The following is a 13102-nucleotide window of genomic DNA, read 5'->3' as shown; positions in this document are numbered from 1 at the left end:
GCTGGGTGCAATGCAAGGACACCAACAAGCCACTGTGCCATGGATGAGATTAGTTACAGGGCTGGGGCAGAAACTGGGTACAATGGAGGGACACCAGCAAGTCACTGTGCCATGGATGAGATTAGTTACAGGGCTGGGGCAGACGCTGGGTACAATGGAGGGACACCAACAAGCCACTGTGCCATGGATGAATTAGTTACAGGGCTGGGGCAGATCCTGGGTGCCATGGAAGGACACCAACAAGCCATTGTGCCATAGATGAGATTAGTTACCGGGTGGGGCAGACGGTGGGTGCCATGGAGGGACACCAACAAGTCACTGTGCTATGGATGAGATTAGTTACAGGGCTAGGGCAGACGCTGGATACAATGGAGGGACATCAACAAGCCACTGTGCCATGCATGAGATTAGTTACAGGGCTGGGGCAGATGCTGGGTGCCATGGAGGGACACCAAGAAGCCATTGTGCCATGGATAAGATTAATTACAAGGCTGGGCAGTAAATTAAAAGTAATAGCTGCATGATTTGGCAAGTAAATGTAAAATTGTGCAGCCAGTGACCAAACACAGTTTCGGCTGTGTGCAACAACTGTAATGTGAGCACGCAGACTAAAACCACTGACAGGTGAAGTCAACTACATTTATTTTATTGGTGGCCCCTAAAAAAAAGTGTGATAAATTAGGCGTAAAGTGAACATTCAGTTCTGTTGGAAGCAGGAAAAATTGGAAAACCTAAGGATCTGAGCAACCTTGACAAATGGGTCAGATTGTCTTCAACAAGGAAGGTCCACCTACCTAAAGTGGTAAAAGGTTCATTGGAGCCCATAACTAATTGACAGGTCTTGACATATTGTGGATTATGATAGGTGTCAGAGCACACAAAGCATCATAGCTTGCTGTGTATGGGTGTAAGGCGTTTGTGGTGTAGCCGCAGACCGATCTTGGTGCCCATGTTGACCCTTGTCTGACACCAAGAAGTGCCTAAAATGGAAATGTGAGTAATAAATCTGGACCATGAAGCAATAGGGAAACATCGTGTGGACAGTCATTTACCTGGGGACGAGACGGCACCATGATGCTCTGTGGGAAGAAGACAAGCTGGTGGAAACATCGTGATGAGTTCTGCTGAGTCTGGTATCATGGAGACGTGCCACGTAAAACATTGTACTAATTATGTGCTACCTAATGAAATCCCCTAATGGCACTGCCCTTTTCCCAGCAGGATTATTGCCCCCCATCAGGAATAATTCGAGTGAAGCATTGACTTGTCCTCAAATTCTACAGATCGTTGTGGGATATTCTGGAAAGACCAAGTCCGATCCGGGAGCGTGATGGAGGCTGACTATGTCCGATTCTGTCTCTAAATTGTAAGAAGGAAAGACGACACAAAACCCGGCATCTCTAAATCATACATTTATTAGTATACAACCAACAAAACTCGTTTGGTCTTGAAACCGACAATTAAGGCACATTCTGATTTACTGGACGATTGCATAGTTAGAACAAGCACAATATTGGAGGATTCTCTTGGTTATTGGGGGGTAGGCAGTGATGAGTGAACGGTTCTGGGGTTACAGTACATTATTCAGATACGTCATTTGTAGTATATTAGACCGATATAACATAGGGAAGGTCTCGGTTACAGACTGTGTATGGCGCTAAGTGCTCAGGTATAAGAATAGCTGATTAGTAATATACATATTGCCCCTGTGTCAGCGGATCCTGTGCGGATCACACACCCGATACGATGAGATCAGAGACAGGTCCGGCCGAGATTGGGCAAAGAACATTAGGAAATGGGTGGGCAGAAAGTGTGGTTTGGTACAGAAAACTGTGCCCCACTAGGGACAATACAGCACATGTAGAAATGCTGCTGAGGCCATATAAAAGGAGAAATCCACATGAAATATAATGGATCTTGAACCACCGTGGCTGTATACAAAGAACAACCCCTTTGGTACGGAGTAGAGACTGCAGCTAGTGGAAGTATGCTTAGAATATTTGGCCTCTTACTTAAAATGTCTTACGTTTTCTGTATACAGCTCCTATGTAGACCTATGTATCTCTGTGGTTACAGACTACAAAGCGACCCAAAGTAACAGGACCCTACAGTCATATTTCCCCTCTCCAAACGGTGTCTCTAAGGTTACAGACTACAAACAAAGCCAGAATAGTCTGACCCTGCATATTCCCTCTCTCCCAACGTATGCATCTCTATGGCTACAGACCACAGGCTACTCTGACCCTGCATATTCCCTCTCTCCCAACGTATGCATCTCTATGGCTACAGACCACAGGCTACTCTGACCCTGCATATTCCCTCTCTCCCAACGTATGCATCTCTATGGCTGCAGACCACAGGCTACTCTGACCCTGCATATTCCCTCTCTCCCAACGTATGCATCTCTATGGCTACAGACCACAGGCTACTCTGACCCTGCATATTCCCTCTCTCCCAACGTATGCATCTCTATGGCTGCAGACCACAGGCTACTCTGACCCTGTATATTCCCTCTCTCCCAACATATGCATCTCTATGGCTGCAGAACACAGGCTACTCTGACCCTGCATATTCCCTCTCTCCCAACGTATGCATCTCTATGGCTGCAGACCACAGGCTACTCTGACCCTGTATATTCCCTCTCTCCCAACATATGCATCTCTATGGCTGCAGAACACAGGGTACTCTGGCCCTGCATATTCCCTCTCTCCCAACGTATGCATCTCTATGGCTGCAGACCACAGGCTACTCTGACCCTGTATATTCCCTCTCTCCCAACATATGCATCTCTATGGCTGCAGAACACAGGGTACTCTGGCCCTGCATATTCCCTGTCTCCCAACGTATGCATCTCTATGGCTGCAGAACACACTGTACTCTGACCCTGCATATTCCCTCTCTCCCATCGTATGCATCTTTATGGCTGCAGAACACACTGTACTCTGACCCTGCATATTCCCTCTCTCCCAATGTATGTGTCTCTATGGCTACAGACCACAGGGTACTCTGACTCTGCATCTTCCCTCTCTCCCAACGTATGCATCTCTATGGCTGCAGACCACAGGCTACTCTGACCCTGCATATTCCCTCTCTCCAAATGTATGTGTCTCTATGGCTACAGACCACAGGCTACTCTGACCCTGCATATTCCCTCTCTCCCAACGTATGCATCTCTATGGCTGCAGACCACAGGGTACTCTGACCCTGCATATTCCCTCTCTCCCAACGTATGCATCTCTATGGCTGCAGACCATAGGGTACTCTGACCCTGCATATTCCCTCTCTCCCAATGTATGTGTCTCTATGGCTGCAGACCACAGGCTACTCTGACCCTGCATATTCCCTCTCTCCCAACGTATGCATCTCTATGGCTGCAGACCACAGGGTACTCTGACCCTGCATATTCCCTCTCTCCAAATGTATGTGTCTGTATGGCCACAGACCATAGGGTACTCTGACCCTGCATCTTCCCTCTCTCCCAACGTATGCATCTCTATGGCTGCAGACCACAGGCTACTCTGACCCTGCATATTCCCTCTCTCCAAATGTATGTGTCTCTATGGCTACAGACCACAGGCTACTCTGACCCTGCATATTCCCTCTCTCCCAACATATGCATCTCTATGGCTGCAGACCACGGGGTACTCTGACCCTGCATATTCCCTCTCTCCCAACGTATGCATCTCTATGGCTGCAGAACACCGGATACTCTGACCCTGTATATTCCCATTGCCCTGCCATTGGTATCTCCAACCTTTTTGTCTGCACAGCTTTCTGAAACACTTTGGAAAGATATTGACCTCATCTTGGCCATATTTTCACGCTTATTAAAATAAAAAATAAAAACATTTTATCTTTGTCTTTTGACAGTCTAGAAAGCGATTATGCAAGGTTTGATATCAGTATATATTAAAACTGTCGATCATCACTCTATAATTAGTATATAACATGTAATGTAAGCGGTGAGCGAAGTGCTGAAACGCAAAGGGTGGAGTGAGGAGTAAAGCAAAGGACAGCAGCCAAAATATCATGTATTTAAAGGGGGTAATCCAGCATTTGAAAAAAAAATATAAAAAAACCCTCCAAAAATAACAGTTCTTCCCTCTCCTATCCCTACCAATGCAAGGCTGATGATACGGCAGTCCATCCGGTCTTTCTTTACACTCAACGGGTACGTGACCGCTGCAGCCAATCAGTGGCATTTGAGGCCATGCACTGTACCACTGGCTTCCATCGCTAAGCAAGTACAATGGTAAATGACTGCCACGGCCACTGACTGGTAGCAGCAGTCACAAGCAGGGGACCACCAGAGTGTTAGCGCTGACTTGGCGAGGAATAGGAGTTATGTTTTTATTTTATATATGCAAAAAAATCCCATTGTCATCTGGAAACAGCGCCACTCTTGACTACAGGCTGTGTTAGGTATTGCAGCGTCTCCATTTATCTGAGCAGGGCGTAGCTACAATATGAAAGGTCTTGTAACTGCATCCGCCGGTTTAGCCGATCGTCCTAGAACATGTTTGCCCGTCATACAGCTGCTTTATTCCCAGACTCCTTCATGTTTTACTATAATCTGCAACTTTGTCCCTCTCCATCCAACAAGTAAGACAAAAGGCTTCATCCTCGGAGACGCCCCTGGATCTGCCCTGCGGGTGCAAACCGAGGCTGTAGTGTGGCATGATGAAACATTCACACAAAGGGATCTGTGTATTTATTACCTGGGAGAGGACTGCGCTTGTGTAACCCGACTCGCGGCCTTGGGTCGGTAATTAATACGCTCCCCGCAAAATAACACTATAAAAGGGCAGTTAACCCGTTCCCTGCCGATGCGCAGAAAGTAAAAATCATCGGTGACAACCAAGATGGCTACCAAGACAACTCCTATACTTTGATATTTTCATTCTGCTAAACTGTAAATGGCTTTAAGATTACCATCCCTTTAAGGGCACAGAGTTTGGAGCAGATAAAAAAACAATAAGTTCCCTACATATATAACAAAAAAAAAAAAAAGATAACAGAAGTATCCACCTCCAGACGACAATCATAGGGTGGTATAAGATTAGAACAGCTCCCCTCTTGGCTGTGTCCGGTATTACACCAATGGAGGAACTGATACAAGAACTGCGATTACTCATTAGACGTCCTCACACTCCGCTTTTAAAACTAAAGAGTCGCCAGAAAATGACCTACTGTTTATATCAAGTTTGCGCCAATTTTATTCGTATCACACTGGGGCTTTTTTTTAGTTATTTTTTTTTAAATTCTGGCCTCTTGTACTTTCTGTCCTTTCTGGAAGAGTTTTCAGCAGGCTCCTTATGAGCAGAGGCAGGATGACATTGCAATGACAGGTAACGAGTCTATATGCAGCTTATATCGCCTATTGTGGGTGGTGGATCCTGTGTAATCACAGCTCACCTCCTCCTCCTTCTCTCTTCACGATGACCTTTGCACACACTCATTAGATGCGTTGATACAAATTATAGGGTCAGGGTCTGTTTACATTGCGACTAATGTACATGTGTTATTTCCTGAAACAACAGGAAGTTAAAGTTTAAAAAAGCCCCAGTGGCCATTGTGAGAATTGCAAGATTTCAATTTTTAATTAAAATTGTGATATAGATTTTTTTTTTTTTAAGAAATACATTTAACACAATGAAATGATTTAAACAATAGGTTATTTTCTGATATCACATTCCCTTTAAGCAAAGGGGAAGTGTCTACAGTCACACCAGACACCACATGATGTACATGACTGGATGTTACAGGTCACCAATTCCTCTTTTTTCTTCTCTGAAAGAGAAAAAAAAAAACCTACTCAATCTAAAGCACATGGCACTAAAACCGCAAGCCTGCATGAATCACTATTACCGGTAGCTATTTTTGGCTAAAAATAATTTCTTCATTAAAAATGTTCCTCTATCTGTCTTCAATAGCCTCCGTATGTCGCTGTCTATTGCTGGCTGTAGAAGAAGTTAACGGAGAATCCATCAGTGAGCTCCTTCTTATCAGTCTTGTCCACAACGTCGCTGTGCTGGTTTATGAAGACAGACCAAATGAAAAAGTTGAGCTGAACTTTCATATTATCAGAGGAGCTCAGAAACAGACAGATAAAAGAGAGTTACAGAAGGAGCTCACTGACAGATTCTCAGTTAACTCATCTTGCAGCCAAAACGGTGGAAAATTTGTAATGACATCCATTTGAAAAATAGATTTTTAACCCCAAATTTATACGTTTAAGTAAAATTAAATGTCCCAAAAGATGGACAACCCATTTTTCTTTACATATAATAAGGAAGAATTGTTATAATGAAATATTTTAATGTTTCATTTGTGCCAGAAAAGTTTCTTTTATATCAATTTACTGGGTACCATTAGGCGGTATTCAGACCTCCATGTGTCACGGACCGCAGCAGTGGCTAACGGATGTGTGAATCCAGCGTTAAGCTGAGATACAGGGGTCACGATTCTTTTCAATGCCAATGTCCTACCATTTTAAGGCCTAAACTAACCCCTAATCTCAGCTTCCTTCATGCTTGTGACTGAAGAAACTGCAAGTCTGACTGGACTAAATAAAATGGCAGCTGTGATTCCTTTTGAGGGCAGGAGGTGACGATCTAATGTTATGGTCTTTGTACACATTACTATTGTTCTGCCAGGACACCAGAGCAAACAGCCAGGTCCTGTCACAGTTGTGGCGGCCATGTTTACTTTCACAGCTGTGGCGGACATGTTTTCACAATCTCACTCACGCGTCCCAACTCCCTGCAGTCTGTACACTACCCCCATACATAGTAAACAACATCATACAAGTAACCTAGGTGCACGCAGAGCGTTAGGTCGGCCATCTTGGAGGTCACCTGACAATATACTTTATCTATATACAGATATTTGTCAGCAGCTCTGCCGGATGTTTTATCAAACATGTAATCACGAGGAGGACTGATGAACATGTGGAGGTGCCCCGTCTCCTTCACTGCCCTTGTACATAGTATGTAATAATCATTGAAGTAGCCGAGGTGTGCACAGCGCACTAGGTCGGCCATTTTGGAGGTCACTTGACAATATACTATATCTATATACAGATGTTTGTCAGCAACTCTACCGGGTGTTTTATCAAACATGTAAATACGAGGAGGACTGATGTACATGTGGAGACGCCTCGTCTCCTTCACTGCCCTTGTACATAGTATATAATATCATTGAAGTAGCCGAGGAGTGCGCAGAGCGCTAGGTCGGCCATTTTGGAGGTCACCTGACTATACTCTATCTATATACAGATATTTGTCTGCAGCTGTGGCGGGTGTTTTATCAAACATGGAATCACGAGGAGGACTAATGTACATGTGGAGGCGCCTCGCAGGCACGCAGCAGCTTACGGGGAACGTGCAGGCCTGGAAATCTGTCATGCTTAAGTGATTAGATGCAATCTCCCTAAGCTGTTTGCGCCACGCGTCTACTCTTTCAGCGCCATGATTTCAGAGTAAGGTTATCTGGTAAGATCACATCACCTCAGGGCCCATCCCACATAAATGGAGGAAATGACAATAGAAATGTATGAAAACTGTCTAAACAAGAAAAACATGTCTGCGTTACACATAGCAACCAATCAGAGATCAACTTTCATTTCTAAACCTGCTCTGGCAAAATATAACCTGAGCTGTGATTGGTTGCTGTGGGCGACAACAACAAAACGGCCTCCATATGCATATAAATGGGGTGTTGTCTGCCAGTGAACCCCATTTTACGGCCTGTATGGATATAATAAAACAGAGAAACTGTTACACCACTATGTGTATACATGATTTATCTCTTACTGATCCATAGTTACAGCTTGTATTATACTCCGGAGCTGCACTCAGTATTCTGCTGGTTGCTCTTGGAAATATCAGCATAATGTATGGGGTTAGTTAGTTTTCCATTTGATCGCTGTACATTGATTGATGTAAAGATCACTTCCGTACTGCAATGTGTTTCCACAGAGATCCAATGCTCAGCATAGGAGCTGTGTACACAAAACAGCAGCATTTATTTATTTAGTTTTAATCAAGACTATTTGCAAAGCTGCTTATTTGTCATTTTTGAAGCATTAAACTGGTCGCAATGGTATAACTAAAATAAAATGAAGCCTCTTAACAAAAGGAAAAAGGTTTCCACTCAATGACAGCAAGCAGAACTTTGCTTAAAAACCCTCCCTCTCTGTAGAGCTGATCTAAAGCATGACAGAATTATCCTTATGGCTCAGAACGTGAAATTTACCAATTGCTACTCTAACCTCCATCTGCACCACGCTGCAGATATGGACTCTTAGGTGGGGGTTGAATACTTTTGCAGCCAGATCACCTCCGGATTGGTTCTGCACAGCCATACTGTCTAGGACAACTCATCTTGTCCTCCCTTTGGAGGCAACTATCCTTAAAGGCAAGGGTGGTGTTGCCCAAAAGTATTCAACCCCTTTAATGTTTATAGGTTTCGGGACCCCCACGCCCCATTTCCTTCACATTATCTGGATTGAAACCTCAATATATTCCACAGAAGGACAGAAATGATTCCCGCCTATGGCTGACCGCAGCCTGCAGGACGACCACATTCAGCGTCGGAAATCCATTGACTTCAAAGTGCATGTTAACTCCTTGCTCCCCAGGATGATTTGCGTTATTACGGTCTGGACAATTAATCTAAATCATAGGAAAAATAAAAATGGCCAAGAGGCGCGTTTGGGTAACGGGTGCTACCCAGTAGGTACTGGTGGGCCTATGGCCATGGAACAGCAATGGCTGCCGAGACCAGCGAGAAAGGTCCTTACACAGGCTGCTCGGCTTTCTGGCCGTCTTCACCTCCGGACAACTCGGAATCCTCTCCCAGGATCTGGCACAGTTCACTGAAGCGCTGCTGCATTTTTGGCACTCCGGCTAGCTGCTGCTCCAGTCGCTGCTTCTCCTCCGTGAGCGAGACACGAGCGGCCGAGTCCAGCTTCTCAAACTTCCAGCCTCCTTCACCATCAAACTGCAGCAAGTGAGTGTGGTATTTCCTAGAGAGAAGAGGAGAAGGTTATATACTGGGGTAAGAGGGGGTCGTGCACCAAACACATGACAAAATTCTGAAATCCAAAGAGGGAACCATGAGCTTGTCCTGTTACTGAATAGGGAGGAGGTCTACCCCAAAAACAGGGGTCGCAAACACCCATGTAAATGGAGCGGTGAGCCTGTGTGACTACTACTCTCATAGCTACAGGATGGAGCAGTGAGCAAGAGTGGCCATTATTCCCATAAATATGGAATGGAGCAGTGAGCATACGTAACCACTACTCCTATAGCCACTGAAAAGAGCGGTGAGCATACATGGCCACTACTCCTATAACCACGAATAGAGCGGTGAGCATGCATGGCCGCTACTCCTATAGCCACTGAATAGAGCGATGAGCATACATGACCACTACTCCTATAGCCATGGAATAGAGCGGTGAGCATACATAACCACTACTCCCATAGCCACAGAATAGAGCGGTGAGCATACATGGCCACTACTCCTATAGCCATGGAAAAGAGCGGTGAGCATACATGACCACTACTCCTATAGCCACGGAATAGAGCGGTGAGCATACATGGCCACTACTCCTATAGCCATGGAATAGAGCGGTGAGCATACATGGCCACTACTACTATAGCCATGGAATAGAGCGGTGAGCATACATAACCACTACTCCCATAGCCACAGAATAGAGCGGTGAGCATACATGGCCACTACTCCTATAGCCGCAGAATAGAGCGGTGAGCATACATGACCACTACTCCTATAGCCACAGAATAGAGCGGTGAGCATACATGGCCACTACTCCTATAGCCACGAATAGAGCGGTGAGCATGCATGACCACTACTCCTATAGCCACGGAATAGAGCGGTGAGCATACATGACCACTACTCCTATAGCCACGGAAAAGAGCGGTGAGCATACATGACCACTACTCCTATAGCCACGGAATAGAGCGGTGAGCATACATGGCCACTACTCCTATAGCCATGGAATAGAGCGGTGAGCATACATGGCCACTACTACTATAGCCATGGAATAGAGCGGTGAGCATACATAACCACTACTCCCATAGCCACAGAATAGAGCGGTGAGCATACATGGCCACTACTCCTATAGCCGCAGAATAGAGCGGTGAGCATACATGACCACTACTCCTATAGCCACAGAATAGAGCGGTGAGCATACATGGCCACTACTCCTATAGCCACGAATAGAGCGGTGAGCATGCATGACCACTACTCCTATAGCCACGGAATAGAGCGGTGAGCATACATGACCACTACTCCTATAGCCACGGAAAAGAGCGGTGAGCATACATGACCACTACTCCTATAGCCACGGAAAAGAGCGGTGAGCATACATGACCACTACTCCTATAGCCACGGAATAGAACGGTGAGCATACATGGCCACTACTCCTATAGCCACGGAATAGAACGGTGAGTAAACATGACCACTACTCCTATAGCCATGGAATAGAGCGGTGAGGAATAGAGTGGTGAGCATACATGACCACTAGTCCTATAGCCACGGAATAGAGCGGTGAGAATACATGACCACTAGTCCTATAGCCACGGAATAGAGCGGTGAGCATACATGACCACTACTCCTATAGCCACGGAATAGAGAGAGGAGCATACATGACCACTACTCCTATAGCCATGGAATAGAGTGCTTGTCACTTATGTACAATAACATTCTGAGACTCTGAGACCCCCATTGTTGTGATTAGTGGGGACACCAGTGATCAGCCACTACCTGTGGATGTATAGTAAATGTTGTGGGGCCATCCCCTTTAATGGGGCACAAATAACTAATTATAGAGGACCCTCATGTTTATCAGGGTTACTCCTCCACCTCTCACAGAAAAGAAACATGGAAAATATGCGGCTTTAGTATATCCCCATCATTTAGGGGATCCCTAATCAATGTAAACATTATTATTTATGCAATGTAAAAAGTTCTACAACTTTCCGGTATAGTTTTCAAGATTTCTGCTTTGATCTAAAGGGGTTTTTCACTTTCGGGAACTCAATACCCTGAGTATGAGCTTCTTTGCTCGTGGTTTGGCCATCGTGCTAATGAGGACAATAACAAACACTGGGAGCAGCGGGAGAGAGCCGCAATCAGAGCCGGGTCCAGTGACCAGAGTCACGACCAGAGCCTTGACCACAGCCGCGACCAGTGACCAGAGCCGTGACCAAAGCTGCGCCCAGTGACCAGAACCATAACCAGAGCCACGTCCAGTGACCAGCCATAACCAGAGCAGTGTCCAGTGACCAGAGCCATAACCAGAGCCACGTTCAGTGACCAGAGCCATAACCAGTGCCCCGTCCAGTGACCAGTCGCGCCCAGTGACCAGAGCCGCGTCCAGTGACCAGAGCCATAACCAGAGCCGCGTCCAGTGACCAGAGCCATAACCAGAGCCGCGTCCAGTGACCAGAGCCATAACCAGAGCCACATCCAGTGACCAGAGCCATAACCAGAGCCGCGTCCAGTGACCAGAGCCATAACCAGAGCCCCGTCCAGTGACCAGTCGCGCCCAGTGACCAGAGCCGCGTCCAGTGACCAGAGCCACGTCCAGTGACCAGAGCCAGTGACCACAGCCCCGTCCAGTGACCAGTCGCACCCAGTGACCAGAGCCATAACCAGAGCCGCGTCCAGTGACCAGAGCCATAACCAGAGCCGCGTCCAGTGACCAGAGCCATAACCAGAGCCACATCCAGTGACCAGAGCCATAACCAGAGCCGCGTCCAGGGACCAGAGCCATGTCCAGAGCCGCGTCCAGTGACCAGAGCCATGTCCAGAGCCGCGTCCAGTGACCAGAGCCATGTCCAGAGCCACGTCCAGTGACCAAAGCCGCATCCAGTGACCAGAGCCATAACCAGAGCCACGTCCAGTGACCAGAGCCATGTCCAGAGCCGCGTCCAGTGACCAGAGCCACGACCAGAGCCACATCCAGTGACCAGCGCCGTGATCAGAGCTGCGTCCAGCGACCAGAGCCATAACCAGAGCCGCGTCCAGTGACCAGAGCCACATCCAGTGACCAGAGCCACATCCAGTGACCAGAGCCGTGATCAGAGCTGCGTCCAGCGACCAGAGCCATAACCAGAGCCACGTCCAGTGACCAGAGCCACATCCAGTGACCAGAGCCGCATCCAGTGACCAGCGCCGTGATCAGAGCTGCGTCCAGCGACGAGAGCCATAACCCGAGCCGCATCCAGTGACCATAGCTGTGACTGGAGTCGCGTCCAGTGACCAGCGCCGTGACTAGAGCCACAACCAGAGCCGTGTCCAGTGACCAGCGCCATGACTAGAGCCACAACCAGAGCCGTGTCCAGTGACCAGAACTGTGACTAGAGCCGCGTCCAGTGACCAGAGCAGCGTCATGCATCACATCGCCAGGATGGGTCATGATAAGGATTCCCAGTAAATGACAGCAAGCAGAGATCTTTTGTGCCATGAGATTTATTGGGAGATTATGTCGGAAAGTATATTCGACAATTTTTCTAGAATTCCATATTACAATAAATGACTTCTGTGCGGACATCGGAAGACCCCTTTCCCCTGAAGTGGGAATAAATGCCCTATATAAATCCTCCCGATGGCTCCGGGCAATGTTACTAGAGCGCAGAGACGTCAGAGAAGATGCAGAGGAGGCATGACAGTGCACGGCAGCGACGGACTGAATGGAGGATGAGAGGAAGCAGAGCAGTGAATGCCCTCGTCTTCTCTGTGCTGCATGTCACTGGACGTACTGCAGAGGAGGGAAGAACAAGCCTCCATTGTCCTCCACTGTCCCCTTCATGGAGGCCAAGGCTGGAAACCATCCAAGTTCCCCATCTGTGACGATAAAAGGGGACAGAAGTGGGGCACAAAAGGGCAGCTGGGGGCCATCTCTGAGAATGGCCATACATCGCTTACTTGATGCTGTTTAACCCCAATGCTGCCCGAAGTGCTAACCCCTGGCAGTACTGTGATGCCTGGCGATCCGGAGGCACTGACTTCACAGGCTGCACATATAATAGGGCCTTGTGCCCATGAATGTTCATTATTTCCCCATTAGACACCA

General features: G+C 47.1%; 1 protein-coding gene across 1 annotated transcript in view; it reads right to left on the bottom strand.

The window, feature by feature from the left end:
* Positions 1 to 1399: 1399 nt before the first annotated feature.
* Positions 1400 to 13102, bottom strand: part of ABCD1 (ATP binding cassette subfamily D member 1) — a 46617-nt gene continuing 34914 nt past the window's right edge. Inside the window, exons 10-11 of the mRNA XM_069748321.1 lie at positions 8804 to 9028; positions 1400 to 5790 (exon numbers count right to left, since the gene is read on the bottom strand). Coding sequence (XP_069604422.1) covers positions 5760 to 5790; positions 8804 to 9028 — 256 coding nt within the window. The 3' untranslated portion in view covers positions 1400 to 5759. The remainder of the gene's footprint in view (positions 5791 to 8803; positions 9029 to 13102) is intronic.

This window comes from Ranitomeya imitator, chromosome 2, assembly GCF_032444005.1.
Source record: "Ranitomeya imitator isolate aRanImi1 chromosome 2, aRanImi1.pri, whole genome shotgun sequence".
In the NCBI taxonomy this organism is placed as follows: Eukaryota; Metazoa; Chordata; class Amphibia; order Anura; family Dendrobatidae; genus Ranitomeya; species Ranitomeya imitator.
Note: the sequence above shows the minus strand (reverse complement) of the source record. Positions and strands in the feature narration are given on the sequence as shown.